Below are 17,099 nucleotides of genomic sequence, written 5' to 3' on the forward strand. Positions count from 1 at the left end.
CTATATTAACTTTAAATATAATGCTCTTAAAATATAATGCTGTAAAAAGGAAGAGTCCTCTTTCAGTTATTTCAGTCAAATAGTGTATCTGCTCTACTTTTGCTTCTCCTCATCATTCAAAATTCAAATGGAAAAGATTGGAGTTTAAAAAATAATTTATATTTGCATTTAAGCCTTTTCTTGCTCAACAAAACACTTGGGCTATGTTTGTCTTAGCTGATGAAATTACCTTCAAATAATAAATAAATAAACAAATGTTTGTGGTTTTATATGTGTTTTAAAGATGAAGGGAAAAGCACCATCTCAAGTCATTCTTTTATATCAGCATCATAAAAATACTAGTTGAAATGTGTAAATTTCCAAACTGTTGCCAGGGAGTTCCTTGTATCTCCTTGTTGCTATGGTGTCCTATGGTCCTCCAACTTCACTGTAGGATGAGGAGCTGCCCAATGCTACGTCTGAGGCAGAGATGAGTTAAACTTGTATTCTGTAGTCCATGTAGGGAATACTCCATGGGGACTTTTGTCCTACTTGGAACTAATGTGAGAAAAAAGAACAAGTTTGAGGATATGAGGAATATTTTTCTTAGTCTCTTATAAAAACAAGATAGGACTATTTTACTGTTACCATTAACTGCAAGGAGAACCTAGTCCCATGGCTCTGCACGTTATTAGGTCTCAAAAGTTGTCTCACCAACTTTTTTCACCATTTTTTATGGTTGATAATCGAGCTTTTTAACTTTCTTAGTGAAGGAAGACTCAGTGTACCTATCTTCGCATAATCTTTAAAAATCTGCCCAGTATAAATTTCTCATACCTCTTCTGCAATGAGAGCAATAAGTTTTGTGCATTAACTTCTGCACACCAGACCATGGTATGTTTAATAACCAGTTTAAACTGGTGATGTTTAATAATAGAGAAAAATGGTATTTGGTGGAATTAATGAATTCACATGATCTCTAAAAAATAGTAATTTCCGGATCTTTAAATATATTATCTTTCGTAAAAGCCTGAAAAAGTTGCCAGCATATACTCCTGGAAAAGCTGGCAGCCCATGGCTTGGGCAGGAGCATTCTGTACTGGGTTAAGAACTGGCTGGATGACCAGGCCCAGAGACTGGTGGTGAACGGGGCTGCATCCAGCTGGCGGTCGGTCACCAGTGGTGTCCCCCAGGGATCAGTGCTGGGCCCAGTCCTGTTTAACATCTTTATCGATGATTTAGATGAGGGGATTGAGTCCACCATTAGCAAATTTGCAGATGACACCAAGCTGGGGGAGAGTGTTGATCCGCTGGAAGGCAGGAGGGCTCTACAGAGGGACCTGGACAGACTGGAAAGTTGGGCTGATTCCAATGGGATGAGGTTCATTGAGGAGGTGTGAGGAGAGGTGGGCGTGTTGTGGTGTGTTTGTTGTAGGGCTTTTCTGCAACAAGGGAAAAGGAGAGAGATAATAGCACTAACTGACCTCTGTGAAACATGATCAAAGCCTTTATGTGTTTCAAAGAAATGTGTTTTTTTCTTAAGTATTCAATGCATTACACTTGTCATTATTTGTATATTTGTTATAAAATTATCAGTAATTGCTCTTACAAAAACCCCAAACAAGACCTTGTCATGGTTTTTTTAATGTTTTCATTTAAATCTGAAGTAAAAAAGAGAAGTAACATTTTTCTTCACCATTTGTACTCTGAAAACATTTGTAATTGAGATTATGAACACATTGAAAAATTATTAGAAATTTCAAAGGTGTCTTTTGTGTTTGTGTTGACAACTTCTTTTTCATTGTTGTTCTCCCAATGTTTTCATGCAGTTGGTGATTATACAGAGGACATTGCTAAATTTGCAAACAGCTGGGCTGTGCAATCCTCAGGTGATGTAGCTTGTATGCCTACTGCCTCAGATTTTTCCAGTCCTTGCTCAGCTAATGGAGAATCCACTGAGGTAAATTAATCATGCTTTATACATATACATACATATATATATATTCTTAATATTTGCTGCCTACTGAGGGTACAAGAATCTAGCAATATACAGCATGTTGAAAAAAGTCTTAAATGCATTGAGGCTTTGAGAAAGGAAAGACTCAGGTTAGATCTGTTGGTAGAGAGTTCTTCATATATTTAGCTTAAAAGTACAGAGGCTCAGATAGTATGTGCCAAGTGGCACTAGTCTGCTGGCAGAGCTCCTCATTACTACATTAAACTTGAGTTCAGTTTCCAGTCCTGGCACCTTACACCTCATTATTTTGGCAATTGTGAAATACTGCAGAAATAGCATGGTCAGCTCCTGCACTGACACAAAACGCTCCTTTTTCTCATTTCACACTATTTCATCTCAGCTGGCTTAGGAGCAGCATGCCTAGGCAGCCTAGGCAGAGAGGGCAAACTTTAGGAGGAATAATAAAAGAGGTATAATAATAAATTGAGATTGCAAGATTCTCAAAGTTTAATGGGGATATAAAGGATCCTATATTATGGAATTATGCCTGTTCAGAAAGTATTGGCTAACTGTCATTTACTGATTCTTCTTAATGCACAGGACATATTCCTCAAGTGCCAAATATTCCTACAGTTTCCTTTTCTCAGCTGCCATGAAAGCATAGATCCGTATTCTTATATTTCAAGCTGTATGAATGATCTTTGCAGGTAAGGCTGGAATTCTTGTGTATTTAATTTTGACACATGAAATGAATGCTCATGCTTTTGTGTGAGACCAGAACGGAACAACACTGAGGGCAGTTAGGAAGAACTGAGTTCAAAATGAAAGAGATGGGAGTTTCTCAGGGGGTGATTTAGTGTGGAAACAGAGGGCACAGAACTAGCCTGCCAAGGGATATTTTGATTGCTAAAGGCTTACATGTATTCAAGGAAATACTAGACAAATAAATGGAAGATAAATCCATGGAGAATAACTAATGACAAAAGATAAACTGCTAATCACAAACAACCTGAGACCTGTATCTCGAGGTCCCTAAACATGGGGATGGTACTACTGAGAAATAACAACAGTACTGGAGGAGCTAGACCATTTCTCTGATGCAGTTGGACTGTTTTTTATGAGTTATCACTATGGTTCAAACAAGTAGAATTTTAACAAAATGGTTTTACATATGTAAATTCATAGTTGTCAAAAGAAATTCAACTCTCATTTGCTTTGGTGGGAGTCACACCCCCTCAGCTGCTGGCATTGTATGCAACCTGTTATTTTCCCCTTAGCTCTCCAGACTCACCGATTAGGCTTTGTCATTCAAGTTAAACTTGTAGTCCAGTAATTGAATAGATAACTGAGCAGAGTACCACTTACTTTGTAGTAAGGTTTTCAAATTAAGAAGTAATTGTCAAAAATAGGAGGATTTTTACGAGATACTATTATGACCTTCTCTGAGTATTATTAATTTAATCAAAAACATACAGAAAGGATCACAAATCTAAACATAAAGATCACTCAGTATAATCCATTACAACTTGTTAGGTCATTTTGGATGGATTTTTAGTTTTCTGATTTACCATAGAGTCAATGTGGAAGACTTTGTATTTGTAGGCAAATATCCAAAGTGTCCTTCATAATGTTTATGATCTGTACATTGATTTCACTTGGAGAAGAGATGAGTTGCCTCTATATGGTCTCTTTGTAACTCAGGAGTTTACTGTGGCTTTTGAAGAATAATGAAAAGCAAATTTTCAAATTTCAAATAGGGTATTGAATCAGTGCAATGATGTCAAAGGGGATTGGATTTTTTGCCAACATGCTCCTGTGTGTTGATGTCAATTGTGTGGATGTTAAAAACCTTGAAGTTTCTGTGTCTCATTAATTTAGGCTTATTTTGTTTGTAAAAGAGACCTCTCTTCTTGTGGCTTAGTCAGTTTAAGAAGTTTTTTGTGGGACCATAGTGTATGCCAAGTATTCTTTCTACTAAGACCCATTTAATTGGATTAGATAAGGAGAGCTGGAGAGAATGATTATTGTAAGAAAGAGTATAGTGGCGTTTGATTTGATAACAGATATGTTGAAAGCAGAATACAAACATGATATAACATATTCTTAAGACCATTAATTTTGGAAGCATGATCTTGTGTGCTGAAAGGCAAACTCAGCTCATCTGTCACAGTCATGCTTATAACAGATATGTTGTGTTATGACTAGTCTATTTTGGCATCAAATCCCCCACAGTAAGTGATGTGAATTGTTGGACTTTCACAGTAACAAAAGGTTGGTGGTATTTCACTGCATTAGACTTACATCTGAATAAATTCTGAACTTACCTAAACATTAACGAATGTCTCTTTACCTGATCCTGGTAAAAGCGCACTGTAAGCTTCTTCTGTATAGACTAAGGCAGAGATATTGACTTTGCCCAGGGCTGTGCTGTAAATACCTGAGTCTGCCCACAGTATTCACTGGATAATGCTTCTGGTTCTGAGCACTTTAGCACAAGGTCAGGAGTCCAACAACAGGGTTCTTCTCACCGAAGTTAAAGGTCTTACAAGTAATTGGAAACTTGCACTTCTTGGATCAGAATGTCTTTTGTCAGTGTAGGTCAGAGTTTCTACATCATGCGAGAGAGAGAGAGCCTGACATGGGGATCTTGAGAGTTGTCCACTGTCTTCAAGAAGAGGTCCTGTTTCTCTTTCACTATAAACAGCACTTTTTTTTGTTTGTTTGTTTTTATAATAGATTAGTGTTTTTGCTCATTGTGGCAATATTAAAATGAAACAACTTTTTGTGAGATCAGTGATAAAGACACAACAGTGTATTCAGTAAGGCTCATTCCTTTTTGTATTTTCACTGTGTGCCATTATAACTGAGTGGTGTCAGCTATGTGTGAAATATCCTGTACAATGTCCCATGGCAGAAATTTGTAGATAGGATTTGAGTTCTTTGATTACTTTGTTATTTTATCGTTTCAGAGTGGATGATGATGAAACGTACTGCAGGGCAGTGACAGAGTACGCTAGAGCATGCTCTCACGCTGGGTCCCCGTTGAGGGACTGGAGGGATGACTTTCCTGCCTGTAGTAAGACTCTTTAATAAAGCATACTATGTGAATTCTGAGATATCATATGTATTAAAACAAATCCATCTTGCCAACATTTGTCACTATACGACTCAGACCTGATACTCAAGTTGATCATCAGTTACACTGTTGCTGGCAAACAACGAAGTCAATGATAAAGCTAGAGGAATATTTTAATTCCATTGTGATATGATTTAGATCATACAAAATTCATGTTTCTGCAGATTACTAGAAACATCATGTGTACTGATCATATTCTAGGACAAAGAACAAGCATCTGTGGAGATCTGTTTTTGTCCCTTTTCCCAGAAGACCTTTCAACCTCTACTGGCCCTATAACAGAATTAACTTAGTTAATCCAGCTCCTTCTAGTTATCACCACTGCCCATCAACTGCAGCTCAGCTATGCAGCTCATGCACAGGGCTTTGAACTAGCTGAGATATGAGCACATATTCCTCTGTCACAGAAATGATAACTTATTTTGGAGGGGTGGTATAAGAATTTGGTAACATTTGTTATTTTTAATTGTAATTGTAATTAATACTGTTGAGAGGTACACCATAGATCATCAGTTAAAACCCCTCTAAAACATCCATTGTACTTATCTGATTAACTATCTATACCAGAAGTGCTGCACAACTGTTTCTTTGACAGAGGGGGCTTTTCCAGCATGGAAATTAAAAATGGCACTAATGTTCAATATACCATGGGGTTTTTTTTCCTAGCTGAGAAGTGTGAAGACAGCTTTGTTCACCGTGACTGTATCAGTTGTTGTCCACCAACCTGCACATTTGAAAAAGATTGTCTTGGCAGCAACCTGCACTGTTTAGATGGCTGTTACTGTCCAGATGGTAAATACTGTCAATGTTACATGAAAAAAATACATGTAAAGCTAGTATCCAACATCATAATAAAGTCTAAATAACCTGTGCTTAAAATTGAAGCCTGAAAACATGAATATTGTAATTCTGCTCTAGCTGTTATTATTGTCACTGTGATTCTTCCTTTTATTGCATGCTAAACGTTTCTCAGGAATACAAAGATGTCTCACCATGGAATATCAGTTACAGTCTGGAAATATTACTAATGCTTCCCACAATAAGATATTGCAGAGATTTAGTCCACTTTATTTGAATTATTCCAAAATCTATAGAAATTTTGCTTAAACAGAATTTGTCTTGCTCTGTATAAAATACCAAACTTTCTGAGACCTGTACTCAACAAAAATTATTGACTAGACTATGAACAGTCCTATTCTAGAAGGAATAAAGATAATGAGATTTCAGAATCTTTTAATTTTTGAGTCTGTACGGTTTTTCATGCTTAAGACAGATATTTTTCATAAAGCAATGATTCACAGTGACAACTGCTTTTCAGAGAACTTTACTCTGAGCTCATCATTCTGAGCTCTCTGCACTCGCTGGGCAACTGTTTTTGCTGGTTCTTGTTGAAGACTGGTGAGATCACCTTCTGGCAGATTTAAATGTTTCAGTCAGATGGGGGAAGAACAGTGATCCGGAGTTCGTTAGTTTGTTTTTTATCTCATTTATTCACTTCTCTCCCAATAGGTCTCATTATGGAAAATGGAACTTGTATCTCTTTGTCGAGTTGTCCTTGTACTTATCATGGAACTGCTTTCCCTGTAGGCTCAAAAATTGAACAAGAATGTAGCAACTGGTATGTGAAAGCCTTTGTGTTTCATTTCTGTGTGACTGCTGTGCATAGTTAATTTAACATCATAGTGACACATTTTAAATAATGGTTAGTATCTACGTTTTACAGTCTGAGCCCTGCATATCACTAAAATAAGCAGGCTATTCTGTGGGAAGTGGGAATTCAAGGCCTATTAACTCAAAATACTTATTTTACTAAAGATCAGAACCCTGAAATTCTGTTTTGTGATTTTTCTTTTTAGTATTTGTGTTGGTGGCATTTGGAACTGCACTGATCATGATTGCCCAGGTATTTGTATTTCATTATTCTTTTCTCTCCTCATAACAAAAAGGATAAACTTTTCAGAAGACAACAGAACCAGATATGATCCAAGGGTTTGGGCTGCTAGTTTAAGAAGAAAGATTAAACAGATGGATATTGAGAGTAGCAGTGGGCCAGCTGGAGCAAAGCCTGACCATATTTATCCTACCTTTTCCCATCTGCTGCCCTACCTCAGGGTGCTACATCCACTTCTTGTTTTCTATCTCCTGTTTATGCTCAATGTTCTTTGTCACAGGTGATATATTTCTACTGCATGTGTATATTTCTATACCTAGGCCAGGTATAAGGATCTCCTCACTTCTAAGTGCAACTTTAATGCAAATAATAAGAAACCATCATTCTGATGCTCAGTGTGCTGCATTTTCTCTGTTGGAACAGCAGTTTATGTTTGGATAATGATCCCTATCCTTAAAGATAGCATGCCTCTCTAATGAGTTACACAGAGGAACATGCAGCAGTCAGGTAGTGAAACTCCCTTGACAGTTCTGTATCTTAGGCAAGATTATACTATGAAATTTGTGAGAGAGATTTTTTTTTTTACAAATAAGGATCCCTCTCTGTATGAGGTAATAAGACTTAACAATTGCTAAGCAAGGCTTGACAATGTGGATCTGTAATGTGAAACAGCTGACATTGAGAACCATTTCCTATGTCTCCTGTGTGTTGTGTGTGCATGTGGGGGGGTTAATTATTACTACTCTAGTCTGGTACTGAATTGATATTATTAGCAGGACCAGGTTAAATGTGCTTTCACAGAGCACCTCCTGCAGTAGCTACAGCCAAAGTAAATCTAGTTTATGTGCTTTGATGCTGCCCCATGGCGTAATAAAAGTGCAGTAAGGGGGGTTGAGCTGGAGACTTGCTTCAGCAATGCATTCCTGATTTGAGCTGGAAAAAAAAAATAGATGTTCCCTGATGACAGACACCTGCAGCCTCTTCATACCTGCGGTAAAAAGCAGTGCCACAGTACCTAGAAGGCTGGAGAAAGAACCTTGTCCTCTTTCACACTCAGTCGTGGAAAAAGATGCTGAGTGGAAGATTCTAAGATATTTCTGAATTGTAGTAAAGGGAAAGGTCTCTTCTATTTTAGAGAACTTGTAACTCAAAGGCATCTCACCTATTTAGAACGAAAAGATGCTGCACAGCGGAGTGTGCAATATGAGATGGTATCTGATGGAAACAGGTGTCTCTAGCATACTTTGTTTCTAAATGCCATTATAGCTAGACAGATTAAAGTTAGCCTGGATTATGTTCTTAGAAGTAAGGAGAAAGTTTCTTTTTTATCTCTCTTACATAATTTACAGAATAATGATACATTCTTATGCAAGTGAACATTCTTGTTTATCCTTTCTCTTTCAAGCTGAGTGCTCCATCACAGGTAGTTCTCATTTCACAACATTTGATGGGCGTCATTTTACCTTTCTTGGGATTTGCCAGTACATTTTGGTAAAAGGCAGTGGGAAAAACAAATTCACAATCACTTTACAGAAAGCACCTTGTGGACAGGTAAGCTACATTTTTCTTGAAATGTTGAAACAAATGGATCCATCCATATTTCAGGTAATTTTGTATAAGTTCTGCTGTAAACTACTGGTTATGTTTAATAGCAAATATAAACTGAAACCATCTAACAGCTTTTTTTTTTTTTTTGGTAGTATTTGTATTGCTACAAGTTGTATTGTTCTTTGTAAAATCAGTTGCATCTTTAGAGGGATAAAATCTAAAGGCTTATTAATTTATGCACATTAAAAAACTATAAACATCTTTAGTTATGGTACCAACAACATCTTAGGCTTTGAAAAAGCTTCTCCTGGCAGCACTAAGCAGGTTTAATACACTACTAGTTAGGCAAGAGATTTTTTTTTTGTTAGCTTTAGATTTTTATTTGATATATTATAACATATTTAATTTGTTGGAACAATGCCTTTTAGAAAACTATCAATGAGACAAACCACCACACATATTTGTTTGAAAGTATTTTGACAGGCATCCAACAATAGGCTTTAGGACTAAAGGTGCTTATAAAAAGTACTTATCTATGAGAGTAGATTTAATGATGCTCTTAGTCACCTAGACTCTCAGGAGAAGGGGCTCTGAGACTGTGACTCACAGCTGCCATGTGCTGAGGGCAGGCATGTCTGAACTCATCAGCAGGAAGCAAAGCATGGAAGCTGCCCTGCTATGGGGCTGTCTCTTGTTTCCCTTCAAAAGCTAGACTATGAGCTGATGCTGCTGCCTTTTTTGCAAGCACCTTCTTCTTCTGCATAGGTGTTGAGACTACTGTTTCTGCATTTCAGGTGGCCTCAAGCATGGAATGGTTACTTAGGTAGCCATTGAGAGACAAGGGTGCCACTGGAAACAACTTTTTGCACAACTCTAGCCACCTTGAAAAGTTTTTGGATGAAAACCGAGAGGCCCCTGGGGAGTGTAAAACAGTTAGTTAAGCTGATTATATGTCACCATTTGTCCTGTATTTAGGTTCATAAATTTTGCTTGGTTTGCACACTAAAACAATGTAGATAGTCAGATATTGATAAACTATTGTAATATAATTCTGGAGAATTTATATCCTTTTGGTCTACAATCAGAGATTATCACTACATTACTAGGTGGGAAGCGCCTTCACGTGTGCAAGAATTTCTTTTTCCTGCATTGCTGCGTTTGTGGTCTGATTGTGCCAGCCTGGTATAGATGGGGTCAGACTCTGGTTCAAACACTGATTAACCCACCAATGAGCTGTATCCTGGGTGGCCATGCAAGTATGGCATTTTGAACACAGTGTTAGTACTTGGGGACCTCTGTCCACTTACTACTAGACTGCCATAGTAGCTAAAATGTTTAATGCTTTGAGTGATAGTTTACAACTGATTTACCTAATGACAGTTCTGTTATTTCCTGTCCATACAGATGGTTTTTTCCCTGTTTTTTTGGATTTGTTTTCCATGGTAGTATTAATTTCATTGCCTTTTTCTGATGGTGAAACTTGTTTCTACTTAGAACTTTGACCACACCTGCATTGAGTCTATAACACTAGTCCTTGAAGATGATGTGAGGAAACAAGTAACTCTCACAAGATATGGTCAAGTCCAAACTGTCTCTAATCAAGTTTTTAACCTCAATGGTAAGAAGTCCATAGAGAAGAATTTTATCAGGGTTCACATTCTGCCTCTCATATGCTCCAAAACTTTTTAATATTATCTGTCTATGAAAAGGGAATTTCTTCAAACCTAACTTATGAAGTGTACGATCACTTCTTAGAACTTTAGTAATAATTAGAGAAATGTACTTTTAAAGTCTGTTAAACAGTCCTTCATTATGCCTTTATTTCTTTGCATTTCTTATCTTGCAGAGTACCTAGAATTTCCACTCATTTTGTTTGTGTTTAGGGGGAAGGAGGTAAGAAAAAGAGAGAAGGTGAAGAGAGGTTGGAAATCACCTCAATGCTGATGTTAAGGTCTAGCTTGTTTAAAGCTTTTTAGAATAAATAGCATAGAATAGAATCCACGTGCTCCATGGGATCTACATTGATTTCAGTGCTGACTTATGTTGTGATTTCAGACAGGTTACTTTACCTTTTCGAAAAGGATAGTGAAATAAATCAGCCTTAAAAGCATGTTATAAAATTAGGCACTGAAGGTAAAAATAATATTGTTAAATTTTGTAAATTATGGTGAACCAGTCACTGGATTTTTAATCTCTTTCTGAAAAAATAAAGTGGGATTAAAGTCCTTTTCCATACTCAAGAAAAACAGAGTTTAGGGAGTTCTGTGCTGGTGGTTGCAGCTACATTTTTCCTTCATTGAATTTTATGGTCACAGTTCTGCCTTTGGCATTCAAGGCTTCCTATGGCAATGAGTTAAATAGTTTATTATGCCTTCAGCTATGTTGACAGTTCTGCTTCCTAATTTCTCTGGTAATTACATTTTATTTCTTTTGAATCAATCCCTACTCACTTTCCTGTTTCTCTCCATAGTCTGCAACAAATACAAACTATGACAAATCTTTTGGTGTCACATGCTTGATAATTGTGTGTATTTAGTAACTCTTATTGGCTAAGAACACCCTTAAGCATTTTATCTTCCTCTTCTCAGTTTATGCACCTGGGGGGGGGGATGTGTGCATGCAGAGGCTGCTTGTGAAGGTAGATCCACTTTTAGCCTCCAGCTGCAAGTAGCCCAACAATGGGTAGCAGATGAATGCTGTGACTGTGAAATTTCCATTTCCTCACATAATGGATTTGCTGGGAAGGAAAGCTGGGAATTTGATAGGGGCTCAGTTTACATACAGTCCACGTAAGGAGCTGTGCTGATGTCATATCAATAGAGGTGGAGAGAACCTTCTATCTAAGGATTACACTTCACTGATATCTGTTAATTAATCTTATAAGATCCCTGGAGGCTAAGAAATGAGCCAGAGGCTTGCAGTTGCAGTGTTTTCTTTTGAAATTAAAAAAAAAAAAAAAAAAAAAAAGATGCAAGTGTGGTTCCTAGATAACTCGTAGGCTCACAGGTACAGAAAGGTGAGACATTTTTTACTGTTGACAGTAGTTGCAATTCCTGATTTCTGTTGTTAATGGAAATAAGCTCAGATAGAGAATGGGTATGGATATGTGGCTGATGGTGAGGTTGTACATAATTTCTCATTTTATTTCTGAGTTTTCAAAATCTTTTTTGTTTAATGGGTAAACCAGCACAACCTGAATGTTAGATTTCAGTGACTTTGTTTTCCTTTTCCTTTTTGTTTTGCTGTGTTCAGGGGCTATTGAAATTCAGAATATATCCTCTTTCTTTGTGCAAATGAAAACTAGTTTTGGTTTGAAGATACTGTTTGCTAAAGATGGAGAGAGGATCTATGTTCAAGTTGATGTCAGATGGAAAAGAAGAACATTAGGACTATGTGGAACGTACAATGGGAATTTAAGAGATGATTTTCTGTAAGTTTCATGTTGTACATTTAGATTGTGTTTAATAACAAGTGAAAAGTTTTGTTGAATGTAATCATCCAATTATTTAATTTCACTGACATGCTCAAACATTACTAAACTAACCCATAAAAAATTTCTTAGGTAAAATGGTACTCACTTTTTAAAATATGAAAGTCATAAATTCAGGCATTCTAAGGTGTTTTGCTAAGTAATTATAGAAAGCCACTGTATTTTTTATAGAAGGTATGGGATGATGATATTGCTTGAATGCTGGATGCTCCCTTATCTTCAGACCGAATATATGAGACAAAAAGAGTGGGTGATACTACTTGTATCATCCTCACGTAGTTCACACTTACTTTTGCTTGATTTTTTGCCCCTTACATTAATTTCTAATGTAAACAAAAATATATAATTTGGAACTACAGGAATGTTTTAATTAGAAGGGCACACTTTCCTTACTATTTTGCCTTATTTCCTCCAAAATTCCTCAAGCTATAATGTCACAAAACTCGTCTAGCAATAATAAATGCTTCTGAAATACTTGGTGCAAGCCAGCATCAGAATGCAAACAGCCCCACTGTAGAACACCAAAATAGGCTTAATTCAAGTACTCTGAAATCAGCTGGAGACATAAATGAGAAGAGATTTGGCCTTTATTCAAGTATATAAATGGAGTGACCTGTTAGCCAAAGTGAAGGCAGACTTTTCATGTACTGTTATTTTCACATGACTGAAATATTGAAGAAGTTTCACATGCTCTCTCTTCTTTTATACCTCCCAGATGAAAATCCTTTTGACATGCTGATTGTTCACTGTGACTATGCATCTATCTAAGCCTTTTTAATGTACTTGCATCCTTGCCCATGTAGTCCCTAAGGTCAGCAGGATGCTTGCAGTGTTGATCTTTTCCTTTTCAGGTCTCCAGCAGGGATGATTGAAGGGACCCCACAACTTCACGCCAATGCATGGAAGATTTCCTCAGCTTGCTCCATACCTATCAATATTCCTGTGGTCGATCCCTGTAATGTTAATCAGCAAAATGGTATGTTTTCACACGGGAGTCTGGAATTAAGTTCATATTATTATTATGGGACATTTTTTGTTTTCTCTGTGAAGAAGTTGCACATACAAGTATTTCAACTTCAAGCTGAGATGTGCATTATTTCTCCTTTTTTTTTTCCCCAAAGACCATTCTTTCCATACATATGGCATGTAAAATGAAGCAAATAAGCAAATACTTGGTAAATACAAGCTAGTTGATAATTTAGTGTTGGGTGTACTGGCCACGAGTACTAAATTCTGCTGTCTAATACACATGCAGAATGCATATAGAATTATAAAGTTTATAGTTAACACTGTCTATAACACTGTCTGTGGTTCTTCTGTGGTTCTGTAAATTATGCCAATCGAGAGGAAAGAAGTTTGTAGATGCATGTTTGTAGGTCAACAAAGAAAGTACAGGAGACAGTGTTTGGATTAAAAGTCCTGTCTTTGGCTTCTCCATGCTTATTTCCTTATCCTCCATCTATGTTCTCTGAGGTAAACTGAAGCAATAAACTGAGAGCCTTGGATTTGTTCAAATTCCTGAATCAAGATTTAGTTTTGGCTGGTTGACATGCCTATGGTTTCTGTTGAACTTTCACTGTCTCCTTTTTTGCATTCCTGTCCTTTTCAATTAATGAAGACAATGGGTAGGCTGTAGTGGCCAATTCTGACAGAATGTAGTCTAATGTTTTTAATGTTTCAGACGTAAGGCCTTACTAAGGATGTGTGATTTATCCATATTTAGACCCTGTGGGAGCAAGCCTAGAATAACCCTAAACCTCTAACAATGTGGAGCATTCTGAGGCTTTGTATGCCTTCTACTGTCTGTCTTCTAAAGCAGTATGTCTCAGCTAAGTTAGCTCTTTCCAAGATCCTTCATGCCTCACCTTCAGTTCTATGCTGCCTCAGTGAAAGTGGAGTTTGACATAAATGTAAGCTGCTTAGAGCAGGAGGGTGGACAACATGACCTTCTGAGGGTCCTTTCTAACTTGAACTTTCCTACAATGCTGTAATGATCACTGGAAAAAAGCAGAGGAGAGTAAAACCCTATGCTACAAGCACAAGCATCTTTTCCAGGTCTATGAAGATCTTGATGAAACTAAAAAAATCAATCTTTGTTTGTTTCTTTTTTTGTCTGGTTAATTTTCAACTAAGTCAAGTTCAGTCCTTGGATCTAGTTTTCCAAGAGACTCTGTAAAATGTGAAATCCTTGTGCCACTGTGTGTATGTGGAAATGAACAGAGAGGCTGAAGGGTAGACACACTCTTTTAGCAGCAAAAGTGGCTTGAATATGATCCACACTAGTGGTGTTCCTTAGATATTCCAACACTTGTGGTGGTAGTCCACCTCAGTAGTCAGAGAAGGGTTTGCTGGTGCTAGAAAATATATGGCCAACTTGGGATTTGCATGCACTCGAGCTCTAGTTTGTAATACTTCCTGAGTCCACATGCCGAAAAGTATATGGCCATTGTTGATTTCAAAGCTAAATAAAACGTCAAGTACAAAGAAACATATTCCAAGCTTTGAAGGACTCTTCTAACTACTCTTTTGAAATATGTTGTTTTGGCATTTAAATTTCCTGTGCTATTGGAGGAAGGCATAACTATTTTAGTATAGTTATTTTTATCTTAAGTGGAGTTTATTATTAATAAATTAAATATTTATTTATATTTATATGGAGTTTATTTTTGAAGGAGTAGCTTATAATATCAATTTTAAACTATAGAATTTTACAGGAAGACATTGTATGCAAGTTTTTATTGCACAACTGGCTTATATTTGGTTTTAATATTCTGTCCTATTCATTTGATTAACTATTAAATTAAATGGATCTGACTAAAACAATGTCATCTTCTCTTAGCTGAGTATGCATCTCACTGTGATATCATCAATCAAGAAGTTTTTGCTCCCTGCCATGCCTACATCAGTCCAGGGTTGTACTACCAGCTGTGCCGCTTTGACGCGTGCAAATGTGGGAGCAGCTGTTTGTGTAACGCTTTGGCACACTACGCTTACGTCTGTCGCAAGCATGGGGTCGTCGTTGACTTCAGGTCTCATATTTCTTACTGTGGTGAGTAACACTTCCATCGTGGAATATCTTTCAGAAATATCTGAAATTCTACAAATATCATTTGTTCTACAAAATGTGCTTGATCTTTTTTCCTGGAAACTAGGATTGTGCCATAGTATAAGGATGTACTCGGGGAGAACGATAATAGCCTTTACGTTAGGCATCTGAGTTGGAGCCCCTGAGCTGCCTCACAGGGAGTGTCTTCCCTTTCTGTTGGTTACAGAGAGAATTGAAATTTCTTCTTTGAACCCTGAAGTCATATGGAAGCCCCAGTTAGGCTGAAGTAGTCAGGGAGTGAGAGGGTGGCAGGAGTGAGGCTGTTCCCTTAGGGAAGGCAAGCTGGACTGGGAGGGGCACCCGACATTGGGCAGTGATTGCCAAGCAGGATACAGTAATGATTTAAAACAAGGCATTTTACAGAATCATAGAATATCCTGAGTTGGAAGGGATCCAAAAGGATTATGGAAGTCCAACTCCTGTGTTTCAGTTTTTAAGCCATATAGTAATGCCTCAACCTTAACTGGACAATTTTATCTCTCTTGGAAGCCTGAGTTACTAGATAGATGCCCTGTTTAACATATATAGACACCCACTGCTTACAAAATAGACGATTCCAGCCAAAGAATTAACACAAACCTACCTGAATCTAAACATTTCTAGCTTAAGGAATCAGTAAAATAGCATATTTTTCTCTTGCTTTTCAACTAAACCCAGTGCAGCAAGAGACCATTTTGCTTTGCTTTTTTTGCATTCCCATGATACTGCTTTGTTTTCTATTTTTCACATTTTAAGAGTATGCTGTTCTCCCTTCTCTATCCCTCTCTCTCCTCCAGCTGTAATGTGTCACAGTGGTATGCTTTATCATCAGTGCTCTTCCTTTTGTAAACACTCCTGTGCTTCACTTTCTATGGCAAATATCTGTGGTGATGACTGTGCAGAAGGATGTAATTGTCCTGATGGGAAATATTTTGAAGAGTCGGTCAACTTTTGTGTATCGATGTAAGTCATAAGAAAAAAAAAATGTATGGGCACATTTTCTTCTTTCCAGTGAGATTTAAATTAGCTTTTCTGCTGTTTTCCTCAAGATGCAGACTGCCTAAAGAAGATAGCAAACAATATGTGAAGATTTCATATTCTTTTTTACTAATCAATAGTGGGGCTTCATCTGCTACTGTGTGTACGTACATCTGCACTTCAGAGCAGATATATCAAACTGCTTTACAGAAGGATGGTGAAACTTCTTTACTTCATGAGAAAGCATTTTCACATGAAAACATTGCTTTTAACACTTAAGAAAAAAAATGAGAATGAATCTACATAGCAGCAATCCATAAAGTAAAGGATAGGATGGAAAGAGTGGCTTGGAGTGCCTTTTTTTCTGTCTCACGATGCAAACCCCTTCAGTTAAATGGAAGGAAATGATGGATGAGAGGAAATAGTTTTTGTACATTGTGTACCAAAATTTTACAGCTTACCATCCTGGGTAGTTACTCATTTAGACACTGAATTAAAAACTGGAATAGGTATTTATATAAATTTCAAGATTATACAGAGTTATTTCTGTTCATTGCAGCATATATTTTGGAAAGATCAGTAAAATTCATACTATAGGGATAAAGACTGTCCCAAACTATTAAAGAGTGCACGGTAACTTGTTAATCACATGTTTTTCATGGTGTCTAGGTAATTCTGTTGCTACTTCTAACTCATCCGACTCTTATCATAGAGAGAGTTAATGGATTTTGCTATGAGAATTGCTCTATCCCATGATTCTGACAATACTTTGAATAGGAACTACATGTTGTCATTCTACTCCCATAAGTGGGAAGAAAAATTACATTAATGCACAGAAACAGCAAATAAATAATACAGAGATTGAGGAAAATCCTGGCTTTGTTGAACATGATAGGAGTTTTACCAGTGACTTCAATGCAGTTTGAGTGTCATCATTAAGTTTTTGTCTTTCAAAGAAAGATTGAGGATACACACAAGGATTGAGTTAATGAATTATAAGGCCTGCTTATAATAGCTTGATAAATGGATGGCCCT

General features: G+C 37.1%; 1 protein-coding gene across 1 annotated transcript in view; it reads left to right on the top strand.

Annotated features, from left to right (window-relative positions):
- OTOGL (otogelin like) overlaps positions 1-17,099 on the top strand; it is a 93,936-nt gene that overhangs the window by 11,015 nt on the left and 65,822 nt on the right. Inside the window, exons 9-20 of the mRNA XM_050324827.1 lie at positions 1,809-1,939; positions 2,537-2,643; positions 4,906-5,012; positions 5,739-5,864; positions 6,582-6,690; positions 6,929-6,975; positions 8,369-8,514; positions 10,006-10,129; positions 11,764-11,941; positions 12,853-12,977; positions 14,841-15,050; positions 15,884-16,049. Of these exons, the coding sequence (XP_050180784.1) occupies positions 1,809-1,939; positions 2,537-2,643; positions 4,906-5,012; positions 5,739-5,864; positions 6,582-6,690; positions 6,929-6,975; positions 8,369-8,514; positions 10,006-10,129; positions 11,764-11,941; positions 12,853-12,977; positions 14,841-15,050; positions 15,884-16,049 (1,576 nt within the window). The remainder of the gene's footprint in view (positions 1-1,808; positions 1,940-2,536; positions 2,644-4,905; positions 5,013-5,738; positions 5,865-6,581; positions 6,691-6,928; positions 6,976-8,368; positions 8,515-10,005; positions 10,130-11,763; positions 11,942-12,852; positions 12,978-14,840; positions 15,051-15,883; positions 16,050-17,099) is intronic.

The sequence above is a fragment of the Myiozetetes cayanensis genome, unplaced genomic scaffold, assembly GCF_022539395.1.
Source record: "Myiozetetes cayanensis isolate MyiCay16 unplaced genomic scaffold, myiCay2020 scf3, whole genome shotgun sequence".
Classification (NCBI taxonomy): domain Eukaryota; kingdom Metazoa; phylum Chordata; class Aves; order Passeriformes; family Tyrannidae; genus Myiozetetes; species Myiozetetes cayanensis.